The following is a 17599-nucleotide window of genomic DNA, read 5'->3' as shown; positions in this document are numbered from 1 at the left end:
TTTGATAATGTTCATGATTGTTGTCTGTTTTGATAAAACTTATTTCAATATTCTTATAAATATCAATGATTGAAATCCCAGCTTATATTTTATATCTGTTAAGATTTCTTCTTGATAAGCTAGCCTTCATTTTTCTTTGTGTTCTTTGCTTTAAATGTGCAGAAAGCATCTTCCATAGTTCTTTTTCCTTTTTCTTCTCTTTGATAAATTATTATTCATAGTAGGTACTTATCTTTCTTCTCGATAAGCTATCAGTCTGTCAAAGTTGCTTGGTTTTTTTTCTTCTTGATAAATTATTTTCAGCTGTAGCTACTTGTCTTGAATCTTCTTTTTTAATAATCCACATACTTTTATTTTTTACTAATGTAGACTTGTAACTTTGCCAGTGTCATAACAGCAAACGTTACTTATTGGTATTACATCTTATGTTGAAATTTTCTCAACCATGTTACTCTAGATGACGGGACATAAACATTAATATTTGGTGGAATGTTAAATGGACAATGACAACATTCATAAAGAAATGATATGTCTTTAAACGATATTCTCGTGCGAGATATTTATATTATTACTTGCGCGATGACAAAATGTTATTAATTTCTTTTGTTGATGTTATTTTTAGTAGTTGTGATAATGGCAGAAATATTTCGTAATTATGCAAAAAGATTATGAGTTTATCATTCGTTCCATCACAGCAGCGTCATAGTCAATTATGCCTTTTGTTACTAGTTTTACAACAAGTAATAAAAGTAACTTAATGAGCATCTGCCCTCTTTTTTTCTGTTAATGAAACTGCTCGTTTTTCAAATAATTGTGCATGTTAAGTATGCTCTGCTTGAAGGCTGGCTCTTCAAAAAAAAACAAACAACTTTTGCTGAGAGTTTGCGCTTGTTGGCCTGCGTGCAGACCCTTAACTCCTTTCTTTGCCTGAACGATCATTTACTGTTCCAACTATCTTTCTATTTCAGTTAAATGATTTGTACAAAAGAAGATTATCTTAATCTGTACAATTTCCGACTTATTGAATGTTCAACCATCTGTCTATTGAAATAAACTATATTTTAAGATGTCTCCCCATTAACTTTTCGATCTTTTAAAATATTGGAAAAGAAAATCGTTTACGGTAAGTGAATAACAAAAATATGAAATTCCAATGTACACAACCTTATGTGCGTGTATCTTGGTATCTTACAACTTTGACGTGTAATTATATTAGTTGCTGCACAATGACAGGGTCAAAATCTTTGTAGTATTAACGTTTAAATCTGATATGACATTTAGCAGTATCAAATAAGCATATTTTTTCGACCCTTCGTTTGTGGAGAATATCTCTTTGTGATAAGTCTCCCGTTTTCAACTGTTACAATAAATAAAATTTAATTTCGATCCGCGTATTTAGAGGACGATTGGCTTTACTAATATGTGAAAAAAGGCGTTGATTGTTTAAATGTGAGGCAAAACAGGCAGCCTGTGAATACTTCGTTTCATTTCATTTTCGACAAGCTAAATTAAAGCCCTGAACCACCAAGAGCGGCCAATCGTAGTGCGTCGACTTCGTGTATTTGGCAGGTCTTGCAAATAATCGTTATGAATTATTCAAATATAAAAAATATATACACACTGCAGAATTGTGTCGTGCATGGCTAGAATGAGAAATGGCTGGCGGAGGCGTTTATGCTGAAGCTTTAGTAACACCAAAGGTTCAAGAAGAGTTGCTATTTGGCAGTACATTTATGAAATGGGACGATGTAAGGAGTTTTGTCGTGATGTTTGTCTTGTTTGAGTATGTGTAAATTGCTGAATGTTACGTCGTCACTCGTACGTCGAAGATTACTAATATGTATCTAGGGACAAAGTTTTTATTAAAATGCCAATGTTATTTTGTTTGTGATTGAACGCTTTCGATTGAAACATTTGAAAAAATTGATATTACTTCTCTTCAAAATCTTCCACTCTTAGTGAGTTTAATTTGTCAACAGATTTAGTGCTTTTGCAATCATCTCAATCTATTCCACGGCTAGTATCTATCTGCGTTTAATACATAAATTGTTGCTCCCCTACAGAACGTAATGTAACTTTACGGGAGCACAGCGACAGAGCACGTACAATTACTAAATGCTTATGATATTAAATCATGTAAAGTTGATGTTTTGTGTTCCAGGATTCGGCCCTCGTTCAGACATGCACACTAAAGATAGACCGCAATGGATATGTTTTATTTTGGAAATTTGACGACAAACCGGTGAGTTTATTGCCCTCCTGTTTTTTTTACAAAACTGGAATTTTTGTCTGTCTCTCTACGGAGTTTCGTCGTAATCTTCCTTCAGATTTTAACCACAGCATTGAGAATAAGCTGTGGAGCTGTGAACTGTACATGTGTACAAACCTGCTTGTAACATTCCTCTTATACAACATTCGGTAAATTGTCTAATTGAAATGACTATATAAATGACAAAGCAGTGATTCGTCAAAATAACCTCTTCGACGAAATATTAAAATATTGCCAACATTCGACTCATCCATATTGCAGGAGGTAAAAACAAAAAAAAATAATATCAATGTTATTGTGTTCACCAAGCAACGTGGGCGTCCTTAATTGTTTGATAATCTCCGGGAGGTTGCTTGTAATTCAAGAATATTCCTGCTCACTACACATGCACGTATACTATTGGATAGTCAGAGATCACAAATGCGGGGTGAAACTTCATGTATTGAATATTTTTGTGGTTTTTGTTGTGCAGGAAACAGAATTGTTAGATGTTATACAGATTAACGATGTACGGACAGGCAAATACGCTCGTGTACCAAAGGTATTGGTGGCTTTACGTTTATTTGATCTGCATTAACCTCTTATGAATCTTCAACAAGTATGGAAATAATGTAATTATTTCATTGAACATTGACACACCTATTTGTGCGCTCCGGTCTGGTTTTTGTGACGTGTCACGTAATCGATTCTTAAGTGACTTTTTGAGGAAGTCATTTTTCATTTTCATATTTTTAAAATATCATTCATCCTGGGCTTACAGTCGAATGAACGAAAAGGCAAATTGTGCATCACACATTTTTATGTACTGTTTTGCATAGTAGAGACTAAACACGAATTGGAAAATTATCTCTTGTAAAATAATGTTTAAAAAAATACTTTACAACGGAGGCCAACGGTCATTAAACCCCATGTGCTTGGATATATATCAACCAGTAATATTTATGCTGCATGATTTTATCTTTTCAATTGGCCAGTTCACCTATATTATATCAGGCCTATAGACTATCTGATGTTCCTTATTACCACAAGAAAACATCGAATGTGTTTTTATTATAATGTCGTAAATTATTGATTTCTCTAAGCGTCAATATGTCTATTTGTTGATGGCATTTTAAGTGTTTATTTTGATAATCTCGTCTGTTTTATATTTTTATGCTTAATTTTGTTTTATAGTAATGTGGTTATGGGCGGAGGGTTGTTTTACATTACGCGATTCATAATTTGAAGTTCAGTACACACTTATTGTAAATGTGTGATGAAAAACTACCCAAACACACCTGTCACGTTACTATTGCATTTCCGCAACTTGTTTGAAATTGTTGTCCTTCATAATGACCTTTTTGATTGAACCGCGCATATGGACGTTATAACTTTCGATAAATGAGAGCATTGTGGTTTGTAGAAACATTTACCACAAGATTATCTTGACGTAATTATTACTCACTTATACCAATATTGAGAAATTCTAGGAAATAGAGCCTGCGTGAAAACATTTTGAGACTGCTTGTATGATGTGTTTACATATGCTAAAATGTCTATATCAGTTTCAACTTTCAATTAAATTTTGTAAAGTGTAGTATTCCGTGCAATTTTAATTGTTTTGACGTGTCAAAGCTTGCAGAACGTGGCACTTGTGAAAACAACGTAGAAAACGTCAATTTTTGTGATTCAGACACGAGACGTAGCACATTTGCCTTTGTATCTCCTAAAATGATAATAAAAAACTATAACATCATGCAGAACTGAAGCACTTTTCATTTGAAGTTTTTATGAAGTTTCCTAAAATGATAATAAAAAACTATAACATCATGCAGAACTGAAGCACTTTTCATTTAAAGTTTTTATGGAGTTTCGGAAAATGATAATAAAAAACTATAACATCATGCAGAACTGAAGCACTTTTCATTTAAAGTTTTTATGGAGTTTCGGAAAATGATAATAAAAAACTATAACATCATGCAGAACTGAAGCACTTTTCATTTGAAGTTTTTATGAAGTTTCGGAAAATGATAATAATAAACTATAACATCATGCAGAACTGAAGCACTTTTCATTTGAAGTTTTATGAAGTTTCGAAAATGATAATAAAAACTATAACATCATGCAGAACTGAAGCACTTTTCATTTGAAGTTTTTATGAAGTTTCGGAAAATGATAATAAAAAACTATAACATCATGCAGAACTGAAGCACTTTTCATTTAAAGTTTTTATGGAGTTTCGGAAAATGATAATAAAAAACTATAACATCATGCAGAACTGAAGCACTTTTCATTTGAAGTTTTTATGAAGTTTCGGAAAATGATGATAATAAACTATAACATCATGCAGAACTGAAGCACTTTTCATTTGAAGTTTTTATGAAGTTTCGGAAAATGATAATAAAAAACTATAACATCATGCAGAACTGAAGCACTTTTCATTTGAAGTTTTTATGAAGTTTCGGAAAATGATAATAAAAAACTATAACATCATGCAGAACTGAAGCACTTTTCATTTGAAGTTTTTATGAAGTTTCGGAAAATGATAATAAAAAACTATAACATCATGCAGAACTGAAGCACTTTTCATTTAAAGTTTTATGAAGTTTCAATCTTGCTACAAAATTGCATTTTAAATATCATGCACGTGACGGACGGGAGAATCGCCCATTTATAATATATTACCGCTTTTACCCACGCATTTCATTCGTAAAAGTATTTTTGCACTTTGTAAAGAAATTTAACGGCAATCAGTTTCCATACAATCTTGGAAAGTGGATTTCGGAACCCTTGCTTTGTCTGGATTCATGATTCAAACCGTATGTTTTGCTGGATTAGGGTGATGTGAACCCATGAGTCTTGTAATCGTTTGCAGACGTATGTCATCGTATTTACTTAATAATATGCTCAATTCTGAATAATGAGGATTTAAGCCATGAATGTACTATGCAATAATTTACAATGTGTTCTAGCTACTCGTTTTTGAAGAGACTACAAAAATACGACAAAACTTTGAAAAATGTCTAAAACGGACAACATCATCACCGACGCTTTGACTTTTTAACTATTTTCCTATTCAGGGTTTATCAAACAATATCAGTCAAAAAATCGCTGCCGCAACAAACATGACTTGATTTGTGAACATAAACACAGCGATTATCTTTATTGTTTGTAGGACTCGAAGATCAAAGATCTTATCAAATCCAAGTTGCCCTCTCCAGATGATTACGACGATTATTGCATCACCGTTCTTCACGGCCCAAATTTTGTTGAAACGAATGCGATCAACTTTGTGGCCTTTGATGCAAAAGATGCGAAAGCCTGGCACGATTGTCTCATGTCATTATGTCAGCATGTTTTGCCTGCAAATGCAAGTCCACTCAACTTCCTTGAAAAGCAGTAAGTTTAACTTGCAATTTTTTTAGTTTGCTTTTAATGGAGAACCAAAATAGTAGTTGTATAGATGCGTCGCTCAAGATTCATGACGTCATTCTTTTTCATTAATGCATAAGAATAAGGACTAATGTTTTAGTGCTAGGTTTTCTCTGTAAATGAGGATAGAACAAAGTCTACATAAGAACTGAATTTTAACATTACTGCTAACACTATATGCTGGTCAAAAACAATTTGTTCTCTCCGTTTATCATGTATGTAATAATTGCTTTTCAGTTATACCAAACTTGTCGTGCAAGCCAATCAAGAAAATGCCATTCCAGTTAAATTGTAAGTCATCCAACATTCACCAACGTTTTTTGAACTATTTTTTTTGTGCACACGTATCAAAACGAATGCCTTTCACATAGAGAAACATCAGCTGGTGTTAGGTTTTACTCAAAGATCGTATTTTTCTTAAGGATCACAAAATATTTGGCAAGCAACAAAGATGATAAAAAGAGGGTCTCCGATGCTCTGCAATCTCTTGGCCTTCCATGTAGAAAGGTAAGATAATGTCATTAAGCGAAAGATGGGTGATTTCAATTTGATCCTTATCGCACCTGCATATCGATGTTAATTTCTTTATAAATTTATCGTACTGCCGGATGTACTTTGAAAGTAGTAACTCCTGAATCTTATCATCTTTTTTGCTGTGTTGAACTTTCTCAACAACACGAACGGATTTTATCACTATTTTAATCGTCTAAGACTAAATTGGAAGGCATGTTGCATGATATTGTGTAAAATTTGATTTGTCATTTTCTAGGACGACTTCGTTAAAATTTCTGACTTCAGTCTGGACACCTTTTTTTTGTTCATGAATAGAATAAGTAATCGACAAGACATCGATAAAATTTTTACAGAAATGTAAGTGATCTTCATTTTTTTTGTGTTAGTTAGGTTAAACTTATTTATTATGTAGTTTATCTATGGTGAAGTTGATTTATGGTGTAGTTTATCTATGGTGTAGTTTCTCTATGGTGTAGTTTCTCTATGGTGTAGTTTCTCTATGGTGTAGTTTATCTATAGTGTAGTTTGTCTATGGTGGAGTTTATCTATGGTGAGTTTATCTATGGTGTAGTTTATCTATGGTGGAGTTTATCTATAGTGTAGTTTATCTATGGTGTAGTTTCTCTATGGTGTAGTTTCTCTATGGTGTAGTTTCTCTATGGTGTAGTTTCTCTATGGTGGAGTTTATCTATAGTGTAGTTTATCTATGGTGGAGTTTATCTATGGTGAGTTTATCTATGGTGTAGTTTATCTATGGTGGAGTTTATCTATAGTGTAGTTTGTCTATGGTGTAGTTTATCTATGGTGGAGTTTCTCTATGGTGGAGTTTATCTATGGTGTAGTTTATCTATGGTATAGTTTATCTATAGTGTAGTTCATCTATGGTGTAGTTTATCTGCATATGGTGTAGTTCATCTATGGTGTAGTTTATCTGCATATGGTGTAGTTTCTCTATGGTGGAGTTTATCTATGGTGTAGTTTATCTATGGTGTAGTTTATCTATGGTGTAGTTTATTGTTTATTTCAACCGTTGTCAACTCGATGTATAATTTTACAGTTGATAACTTAACTTTTTCTAAAGAAATTTCTTATTTTAACATTTTTAAGCGGTGCTAAGAAAAAACCATATTTGACTGTGAGCCAATTCGTGGATTTTCTCAACAACAGCCAGCGAGATCCTCGACTAAATGAGATCCTCTTTCCCTATTACGACACTGAACGTGCAATGAACCTAATTAAAACATACGAGCGAAATGCACAGTTTGCCAAGAAAGGTAATAAGAATGAAACATGACTCGTTGCTTCAAAGGCCTGCGGTTGGGCGATGAAATATCAGGTTATCGTACGTATGACTGTGTTTAGGAAAATCAACCGGGGAGGGGGCGTTATTTGTCTGACAATTTCAGTTATGTCCATAGAAAGACAACATGAAATGACGATGGATCACTTGAAGATCTAACAATACTTTCTTTTTTTTTGTAGTTAAGCAATCTCTTAGATAGATTATTGAAAATATTTATTATTTTAGGTCATCTCTCTGTTCAAGGATTTACGAGTTTTTTGATGAGCGAACACAATACGATAATTAACACTGACCGTCTTGCCTTACATGAAGATATGAATGCTCCTCTTTCCCATTATTTCATCAACTCCTCACATAATACATATCTTACAGGTATATTCATCACCATGTTTTGTTACCAAAATAATTTTCTTTACTACGATTTTATTAGTTTTTTTATTTATATATTGTTAGTCGCCATTATTACTATTTTTTATTAGTTTTTCTTACTACCTTTTTATTTACTGCGATCTGCGTCAAAAGAATTTCCAAACATATAGCGAGTTAATAAGAAACTTTAAACAACCAATGTTTTTGTTTTATTTGTGGTGTGTGTGTATCACGAGGTACATATGTATCACGTGGTAATGAGCGTCGATGTAACGTGTTATCCTATCTTTACTACGAAGGCATTTCTACCAACATCCGGCTTATGGCTTTACACACAAATTTCTTTTTCAAGGTCATCAACTCAAAGGGAAATCCTCTGTTGAAATCTATCGTCAAGCCTTAGTGTCTGGCTGCAGATGCGTAGAGTTGGATTGTTGGGATGGAAAATCTGACGATCAAGAGCCTTGTATAACTCATGGTCTTACTTTATGTACGGATGTGCCTTTTAAGGTAATTACCTGTGGGAATGTTTTTTTTTGATATCATTCTTGATATGTAATGTAAGAAATTCATTAATTAGAAATTTTATGAGAACTGCAATTTCTCAAGTCCTCTGGGACATTTTTGTTGAACAAGTCAAAGTTTGCGTCATCAATGGACTGCTTATATGATTTTTTTTTCATATTTAAGACATGACGATAATTTCTTATGTAATTTATCTTGTCTTTTTATTATAAAGGATGTTATCGAAGCTATAGCAGAATCTGCATTCAAAACATCTGATTATCCTGTGATTTTGTCCTTTGAAAATCACTGCAGGTTTAAAATTATGATATATTTATTGTTTGCTTGTGATAATCAAGTGTATCATTGAATCGTTTTCACAAAAGCCAAAAGGCATTTTAGTAAATTTTGTAATCGCTTTTGAACAAAAGCACGCCCCTCGTGGAAATCAACCCCAGTTGACGAGGCCAGCGTGTCAAAATAAAGATATTCATTCATTCATTCATTCATTCATTCATTCATTCATTCATTCATTCATTCATTCATTCATTCATTCATTCATTCATTCATTCATTCATTCATTCATTCATTCATTCATTCCAGTGATTTAATTTAAGATCATAAACATCAAAATAAAACTTTTTTCTTTCAGTCGCTTACAACAACGCAAAATGGCTCAATATTGTGTTTCTATCTTTGGCAGTATGTTGGTGGATAAACCTCTTGATGATTTTCCTGTAAGTCTACGAAAATTTCATTGGGTTTTTACCGTAAACGTAATAATAAAGTATGTTTGGGAAACAGTCTGGTTTATTTATTAATATTTATCAAATACGTTAATATTGCACATGCCATTCTTCTTTGTTAAATTATTTGTGGCGACGATATTATTTTTAGCTGGAAGATGGGAGACCTCTGCCAAGTCCAAAGACACTTATGAGAAAAATTTTAATAAAAAATAAGAAAAAGCGATCAAAAGGTTTACCTGTCCCTTTGATTAACGAGATTCTTCGACGCTCATTTGAAGTTTAAACATTGCCAAATGTTTATTTGTTTTCGCAGCAAATCTAGATAGGTCTACCAGTCAAGATGGTTTTGTGTCCAACGAACTTGAAATGATGATAACTGACGTCACTGACAGTGAAATGTCCCAGAGCGAGACAGGTGATGTTTTTGTGGGGAGTATTAAAAGTGATCATTGGGAAAACCTCAAAGACAACGTATTAAAAAATAAAGAAAAGAAGGAGGTTTGATAGTTTCCATGGCTATGTTTGAACTGTTCATTTAATGACGGAAATTAAGTTCAATTGCATTTGATTAATTTTTGGCATTAAATTATCTTGGTTATCGTCACATCTACCAACATTTAATATACACGTCTATATTTTCTTGTGCTACGCGTATTTTGATGGCCTCTTCCCTTGCTAACCTCTATGCTACAAAAACATAAAATCTAATGTGCGTAGTTTGTGTTCGTGATGTACAATGTTTGCTTTATAAAAGATGTATAAAGATCAGTAGTTATACGTTTCCATGTAATCATCAACAGCTAGAAAATTGACTTGTTTGGAGAACAAAAACAACGCTTTGCAATAAGAGGGCGGCAAAAATCAATCAAAGACCGCTTGACGTTCCACCTGTTTGTCATGTATTAACGGAAGCTCTGTCTTGTTTAAATACGTATTGTACATCGTATACGTTTGCTTTTATCTTATGTTTTATTGACAATAGTGAAATGTAAAAAGCTCGAAAAATTTTACAAGTGCAAGCTTCGCAGGTGCATATCTATATTTAGGCGTGTAATACAAAACTTACTTAGTTGTATTTGGTGTAGATGGAGTTGCGGTGTGAGGTTAGGGAAAGGTTTTGTCGCATTTTAGAATTTGAGTTTGGATTTTAATTTGAGTTTTTGGTTAGAGTTTGGGTTTTGTGTGATTTGGGTTTGATTCTTGTTTGGATTTGGGTTTAGTTCCGGTTACGGTTATTGTTTAGGCCGCGCTTTAGACTTGAGTTATGTTTAGGGTTTTTGCATCGTTGTTGCATCATTGTCGCATGTTAATTTACGTTTTATTCCATCATTTCACGTTTACTGTTTTCTCTCATCTTTTTTTGTTTCCTGTTCTTATCTTTTGTCTCCTTTTGTTTTGTCCCGTCAATTTACGTCTTTTTTAACGTCATCATTATTGTGCAAAGGCAACAAGATGTTTTCGTGACGTACATACTGATATTTGGAAAGTAACATTTATTGTCAAAACTAAAAGAAGAGGCCTTGTGGATTTGTCCAATTGTAGTTGTCTTACCTTAAACCATTTGTTCAAATTCACTGACATTGTTCTTTATGATACTTAATTTTATATTAAATTTACGAATTTCTTTTTGAAGATATCTGATCCAGAAGAAGTCGAGTCTGAAAAGGTGCTGTCTGATTTAGTGAACTATATTCAACCTGTGCATTTCAAGAGTTTTGACTATGCTGAAAGTAAGTAGATCGTAAAAGTCTTTATCTGTAATACTTTCAACGACACTGCGCTGCAATATATTGTTTTCTTCACAGCTAGAAATAAATCATACGAGATGACGTCGTTTAATGAAACAATGGCGACAACTTTGTTGAAGCAAGAACCTGTGGATTTTGTCAAGTATCCTTTTCGTTTGTGTCAAAGTCGAGGACAAGATACAAACCATAATTGTCTCCTGTAGAGTATATCATTAACTCGTGAGATTCATAGTATCGATTGCAAATGTCTTTTGCTCAGATTCTGATTGGAGGGAAACCTTCATTAAGTTCTGTTACTAAACAAGGAGTTTTATTGCAAGGTCTTGTTCGCTTTTTAAATTCTTTGACATTTATTTCAGTTACAATAAACGACAGCTGAGTCGTATTTATCCTAAGGGAACAAGAGTTGGCTCAGAAAATTACATACCTCAAGTGTGTAAATGTTTGTTAAACATAATAGATATAAATAGCTCAAATATAACATTCTATTTTTTTATACTCACTTGCTTATCTTTACGCTTTACCAACGATGTTTGATGAAATTGTTTTCTGTGATGCTCAAATACATATACACCTGATTGCAGGTTTTTTGGAACGCTGGCTGTCAAATGGTTGCACTAAATTTTCAAACACTCGGTATGCAAATGCAATATGTATACATTACAATTTTTGTGCGCATGCGTGTGACAAGTGTCCTTACGTGTTATTGTATAATGCTGTACTCAGATGTGCCAATGATGTTGAACCTGGGCAAGTTTGAATATAATGGAAAATGCGGGTTTGTTTAAAGGCTTGTGAGTTTTTTGTTTTTAGTTTTTATCACGTAATATTAATATTTTTTATGTGTTTCTCTCAAGGTACATTCGCAAACCTGATTTCATGTGTCGCACTGACAGATCTTTCGATCCGTTTGCCGAGTCGACTGTGGATGGAATAATTGCTGCTTCCATTAAAGTGAAGGTATAGGTTGGTATAAGTATTGATAAATGAGTCAGTTGCTTCCATTAAAGTGAAGGTATAGGTTGGTATAAGGATTGATAAATGAGTCAGTTGCTTCCATTAAAGTGAAGGTATAGGTTGGTATAAGGATTGATAAATGAGTCAGTTGCTTCCATTAAAGTGAAGGTACAGGTTGGTATAAGGATTAATAAATGAGTCAGTTGCTTCCATTAAAGTGAAGGTATAGGTTGGTATAAGTATTGATAAATGAGTCAGTTGCTTCCATTAAAGTGAAGGTATTGGTTGGTATAAGTATTGATAAATGAGTCAGTTGCTTCCATTAAAGTGAAGGTATATGTTGGTATAAGTATTGATAAATGAGTCAGTTATGATAATGTTTAGGGGGTTACTTGTTACTGTTTTGAAGTTGTCATAATCTTAATAAACGCAGATATTAGACTGATGTGTTTCTAAACATACTGCTTACGCTAGAATTCATTCTCAGTTTACTTCTGGGGCTGGTTGCACGAAGCCTGGGTACCGTTGTACAATGGGATAGTAAATTTTCAAACTTCTAAAAAAGGTGTTTATATTTTCCTTACGAGAAAGAAATTTTGTTATCTTTGAAGCGATATTTTCTTTCAGTGTATGGTCAGTTCATATCGTGTATTTTTCCCTTCAAAGAGGTTTTAAAGAGTTCAATAAAATTTGCTATACAGTGGATTGCGCTCTTCGGTCCCTGATAGATGTTTACAGCAAAACGTCGTCTTTTCTCTTGTTATGCTTGAGTTGATTATATTTATAGGATAAAACAGTATTTTCATTATTCACAAAACATTTATTTGTTAAAGTTTATCCACCATATTTTCTGTTTAGGTAATATCAGGCCAGTTTCTGTCTGACCGTAAAGTTGGAACTTATGTTGAAGTAGATATGTATGGTTTGCCAGCTGATACAGTTCGAAGAAAGCACCGTACTAAAACTGTTCCAAATAATGGGTTAAACCCGGTATATGACGATGAAGCATTCCGATTTGACAAAGTATGTAGTAAGAAATAAATTTCAATGGCTTCCGTACAAACATAGATTACCTAGATTTCTCTACATTTCATGAGTCATGTTTAATGGACGTCGTCCATATAGTTTTGTGTATGACTTGATTTACAAAGTTTCCCCTTTCATACTGCATGATTTGAACTATCGTCATGAGCAGCTCAAAATAATTAGCACTGTAGTGTTTTAGATATTTCAAATTATCACTTAGGAAAAAATCGACTGATTGGATTCCTCTGTTTTAAAAGCGTTAAATTTCTAATTTCTCGGCTGCAGATTATTGTTTATTGAAATGGTTTTTACTTGGAAAGTTTTAAAGTATAAAATGGTCGATGTTGATATTCAGCGAGTTATGTTTTATCGTTTTCTGTTTCAATTTTAAACTTGTGATAAAATGATATGCACTTTTTCTTTTTTATTTCCTACCAAGGTTGTGCTTCCCAATCTTGCCGTATTAAGAATAGCTGTTTATGAGGAAAATGGTAAATTGATAGGACATCGAGTTCTACCTGTGAACTCTATCCAACCAGGTAAGTCACGTATTTTAATGAAAATTTGTAAACAACCTGTAAATCTCATTCTTGTGAAGGACTGGGGCGTAGTCATGCAAACTACTGCGCAGTTTTTCATGCTATTTTTCTTCACAGGTTATCGGCAAACCAAGCTGTAGTGGTGTAGTCTTATACGAACTTTCAATAAGTGTTTTTTTTATCATAGGTTATAGGCATATCAAGTTAAAAAGCGAAAGTAATCAAGCGTTGTGTCTTCCAGTTTTGTTTGTCCATATCGTCACTCACGACTACGTTCCCTCGGGATTTTCAGGTGTTATATATTTGTCACTAGTTGTTCAAAATTAGAGAATTGCAGGGATTTAAAAATACAATGATTTTTTGATACTTTTAATATTTCTGGTAAATTAACTTTAATGTTTTTTATTCAGACTTTGCCAATGCTTTGGCAAACCCGATAGCATTTCAAACGAAAGCCGAAATGCGAGGACAAATGCTCGAAAGTCTAATGGATGATGATGAAGGACCCAGCAAGGTAGGAGTCTCGTAAAGTTTACGCGATCATTGGCTACGGCTTAGTTTGCAAGCAATCGTTTGGGGGATATCTGGACGCTGGTATAATGTGTGGGCAAAATATGAAAAAAGGAAATTATTTGTTCAGTTCTGCTGTCATATGCATGATCTTTATGTAGAGAACAATGTTTCTAAAATCTTTTCGGGTCCTCTATTTCTTCCATTTTTTGTGTCTTCTATTTTTCAACTTTAGGTCCCTGCAGAGCAATCCAGATTGAGTAAGTGAAGATATATTTTCATTTCATTGTGCTCTCAAGATTTTCAAGAAAATCGCTCAGTTTATTTCTTATGCTACAGCTGCAGCCACCAGCTCAAACTCTCGTCGTTTTTATTCAACTTCATCGTTTGAAAAACCGATGAGGACGTCGATATCTATCAATAGTTTTGATAACGGAGATGCATTACAAAGTCTTTCACGTGGCTCTGTTTCCTTTCCAAATGAACCGGCTGTCGAAACACCAAGAAAACTATTTACGCGATCTCAAAGCACTAAAAAACGTGAAGGTGGATGTAAATATTCTTTTAGTTGACAATCTCTGCATAATGAGCAACATGGATTTAGCTAACATATTTCCATACAATCACATTTATTATTTTAAGTATGATCATGCCGAATAACTAAACTTTACGTTCATAATCTCATAAATAACCAACACGACTTGTCTAATAAGTTTGAAAACTGTTTACATTAATAATCAGAAGAACACCTTTCTACTTTAACTAATGGATATTTTTCTTTATCCATCGAATCCGCAAACTAAATAAATATTCATTGTCCATGTTTCTAGATGATCCGAATATTGTACCAGTTCCAATTCATGAATTACAGAATGATAAAGTAAGTTGACAACAAACTTATCGTGATGTTCATTGCTTTGTTGATTTACCTTTATTGTTTGCTCAGTTATGCATACCTGGAAAGTAGAACTGTCCAATTACATTAAGTATCTTGTGCGTTTATTCAATAGCTTTTTCAAAAGTTTAAAGAAAAACAAAAAAAGGACATAGCTATAGTTGTAAGAAGACATATGAAGGTAACGTAAACGAAGAGTTGAACGGGAAAATTTTACCAGTTTTTCATGAAAAGATTGGCAAAACAGCAATATATACTTAATACTTTGATTTAATATTTCAGGAGAAAGATAAGTTACAAAGGAATCATTTTACAGCACAAGAAAAACTTGCTAAAGAAATGGACAAAGAAATCGAAGCAACGACAAGGAAATTAGATAGAACAATAAAGACTGCCACAAAACTTGGGTATCTATAACTTTTTATTCGCGACAACGAATGTATTTCATTGATCTTGTTTAGTGTTGTATGTTTTAACCATTGAGATTAAGTTATTGTGTTTATATTCATTTGTTAGGAAATTTGAGGAAGTGTACAAAGATGGTGTCCAAGAGGTTTCAGAACTTCGAAAACAACAAGAAATAAAGGTTAGCTATAATTTTCTGTCGTTTATTTACGAGATTTAGTTTTTTCCTTAAAGCGATTAAGTGCATGACTGTAGAAATTATCCTTATATTCATTTTTGGTGTTTGTTTTTTGTGTATGTGTATTTACCCATGCAACGATTTTCTAATCAATATATAAATGATTTTGCTTTACGCTGCAGATGAATGCGCGCAAACTTGAACAAAGAGAAGAGATGTTTGTATTTCTTGAAAAGCAGCTGAAGGAGCAACATGACTTTGCTAAAGCCACAATTGAACCTGTACGTATTATTTCTGTGCTTTGACTTTCCTTGAGCTTGTGGCTTTTCTATAGCGTCACTTTAACGCATTTTGTATGGGATGGAATGATTTATTGAAAGAAGTATAATTTATCTGTTATGTTCGCGCTCAATTTTTATACAGGAGTTTGAAGAGTTGCGAGCTGTTATGGAGCTCGCTAAAAACAAACAGCAGAAAAAATTAGGAGAATTTCATGAAAGGTAATTTCTCTTCTTTTTACGTTTGCATCTGTGTGTTTCATTTATGTTGATTATGAGATAAAACTTGACCGAATAAACTCTTTATTGCGATTATTTTGATCCCGTATGGTTAGAGACCAAAGCTATTTGTCTGTTATGCCCATACTTGAAGAGATAGTTTTTATAGGAAATCTCAGTTTATGAGAAAAAGTCAAGACCTCTTGAACAATGCGGAACTGAAGTTTGTTGCCAAAGATAAGAGATCAAAAGATGAAATTCAAAGGTTTGTATCCTTCATGATTTCGAGGATAGTTCATAGAATCAAATTTATTCCTTAAAAAAATTTCATGTTTTCGCAACTACTCATAGATTGAAACGAGAACACAACAAGAAATATATTGAACAAGCTGTAAAGGAAAGACAAAAGGTGATTAGTAAAAAGTCTTTCGATTGAGCTATCTGCATCCTTGAAATCAGCTAAAGATCAATAATACTTTTTAATTAATTTAACTTCTTTTGTTTCTTAATCATCCTAGATAAAAGAATTTCAAGATAAGGAAATGCAGCAACTAGGAGAAACTCACGATAAACTCATGGATGAATTGGACGATATGAAACAAAAAGTAAAGAGAAATAACTTTCTCCATTAATTTAGACGGTATAAGAAAAGTCTATTGCATGGTGCCTGGCCCCAATTTAAATGTGACGTCAAAACGTTTATGTTGGCCAATAAAAACAGTCTATCTTGGTGACTTTTCTTGTTCTGTTGATCGAACAGGACATCGCAATTATTTGGAGACTTTTTGAAGCTCCTATGTATGAAAGTCATTCGGTTGACATCGTGCGAATAATCTTTTTATTAGTGGTCATAAGCCTATTCTGCTTTATTCTCGTCTTAGAAATTTTTTTTTAATCTTCACACGAGAGGAATTTTCTACTTCGAAAAAGTATACCATCAGCCCCTTTTTTAATTTGCACATTTTGTTTAGGCTTACGAAGAACTTTCACAGCTCTTTGAGAGACGATGTCGACTCATCCGTAATGCGAACCTAGAACTATTTTATGCTGTTTTGTTTGCCGAGAACGAAGAAGTATCAAAGTTATGATGACAAGTGATCATATTCAATAAACGTGATATTTTAAACTATTCTGTCATTACAGGCCTGGCAGTAATCACAGAAACTGCTAATCCTTTAAATGGGTTTTATCAATGATAAGTTAAAGCAAAACAATTGCTTCTTGCTTATATATTTTACTTCGAGGTTCATGAACCACTCCAGAAAGATACATGCGTCGTGTAATCCTTCTAAGGGATACAATCGAGGTTTTTGAAAACCACTTGAAATAACTTGCAATAAATGACAAAAGACGCTTTTTTATATGTATTATACAAGCAAATCCCATAGTTTAATGATGTATGATGAATGATTTACTGAAAGTTTCATTACAATTTCACTATTAACAAGGACAAAATCCGCTCTTGACGGTGAAGGATTTAATTCTCTTGGCTGTTGGAGTGGATACCTCTATCATGAATTGAAGGCACATATCACTAAAATGCATTTTGTAATTTAAAGATCATATTTAATATATGAAGGCATTGTGTAAATAATTTGAACGAGCTTGCTTCTGGCAATCTTCCCACGTACGCACATTTTGGTTAAAAATATTTATTTATGTATATCAACGCAAAGGATCAACTTGTGAATAAATTCATATTTAAATTTCCAAGTCATTTATTAAA

General features: G+C 33.2%; 1 protein-coding gene across 1 annotated transcript; it reads left to right on the top strand.

Annotated features, from left to right (window-relative positions):
* The first annotated feature begins 1586 nt into the window (after nt 1-1586).
* Nucleotides 1587-17586, top strand: LOC124453615 (1-phosphatidylinositol 4,5-bisphosphate phosphodiesterase beta-4-like). The gene is made up of 36 exons (XM_047004408.1): nt 1587-1748; nt 2162-2242; nt 2742-2810; nt 5424-5647; nt 5918-5971; nt 6103-6187; nt 6450-6550; nt 7301-7467; nt 7722-7868; nt 8218-8375; nt 8605-8684; nt 9022-9106; nt 9267-9348; nt 9432-9616; nt 10752-10848; nt 10924-11008; nt 11226-11298; nt 11451-11502; nt 11593-11644; nt 11724-11826; nt 12682-12846; nt 13289-13388; nt 13576-13680; nt 13799-13902; nt 14134-14158; nt 14238-14444; nt 14729-14778; nt 14909-14974; nt 15076-15200; nt 15310-15379; nt 15559-15657; nt 15800-15876; nt 16043-16138; nt 16225-16282; nt 16392-16478; nt 16845-17586. The coding sequence occupies exons 1-36, from the start codon at nt 1656-1658 to the stop codon at nt 16959-16961; spliced, it is 3624 nt and encodes a 1207-aa protein (XP_046860364.1). The 5' UTR covers nt 1587-1655; the 3' UTR covers nt 16962-17586.
* The last annotated feature ends 13 nt before the right edge of the window (nt 17587-17599 follow it).

This window comes from Xenia sp. Carnegie-2017, unplaced genomic scaffold (assembly GCF_021976095.1).
Source record: "Xenia sp. Carnegie-2017 unplaced genomic scaffold, XeniaSp_v1 HiC_scaffold_25, whole genome shotgun sequence".
In the NCBI taxonomy this organism is placed as follows: domain Eukaryota; kingdom Metazoa; phylum Cnidaria; class Anthozoa; order Malacalcyonacea; family Xeniidae; genus Xenia; species Xenia sp. Carnegie-2017.
Note: the sequence above shows the minus strand (reverse complement) of the source record. Positions and strands in the feature narration are given on the sequence as shown.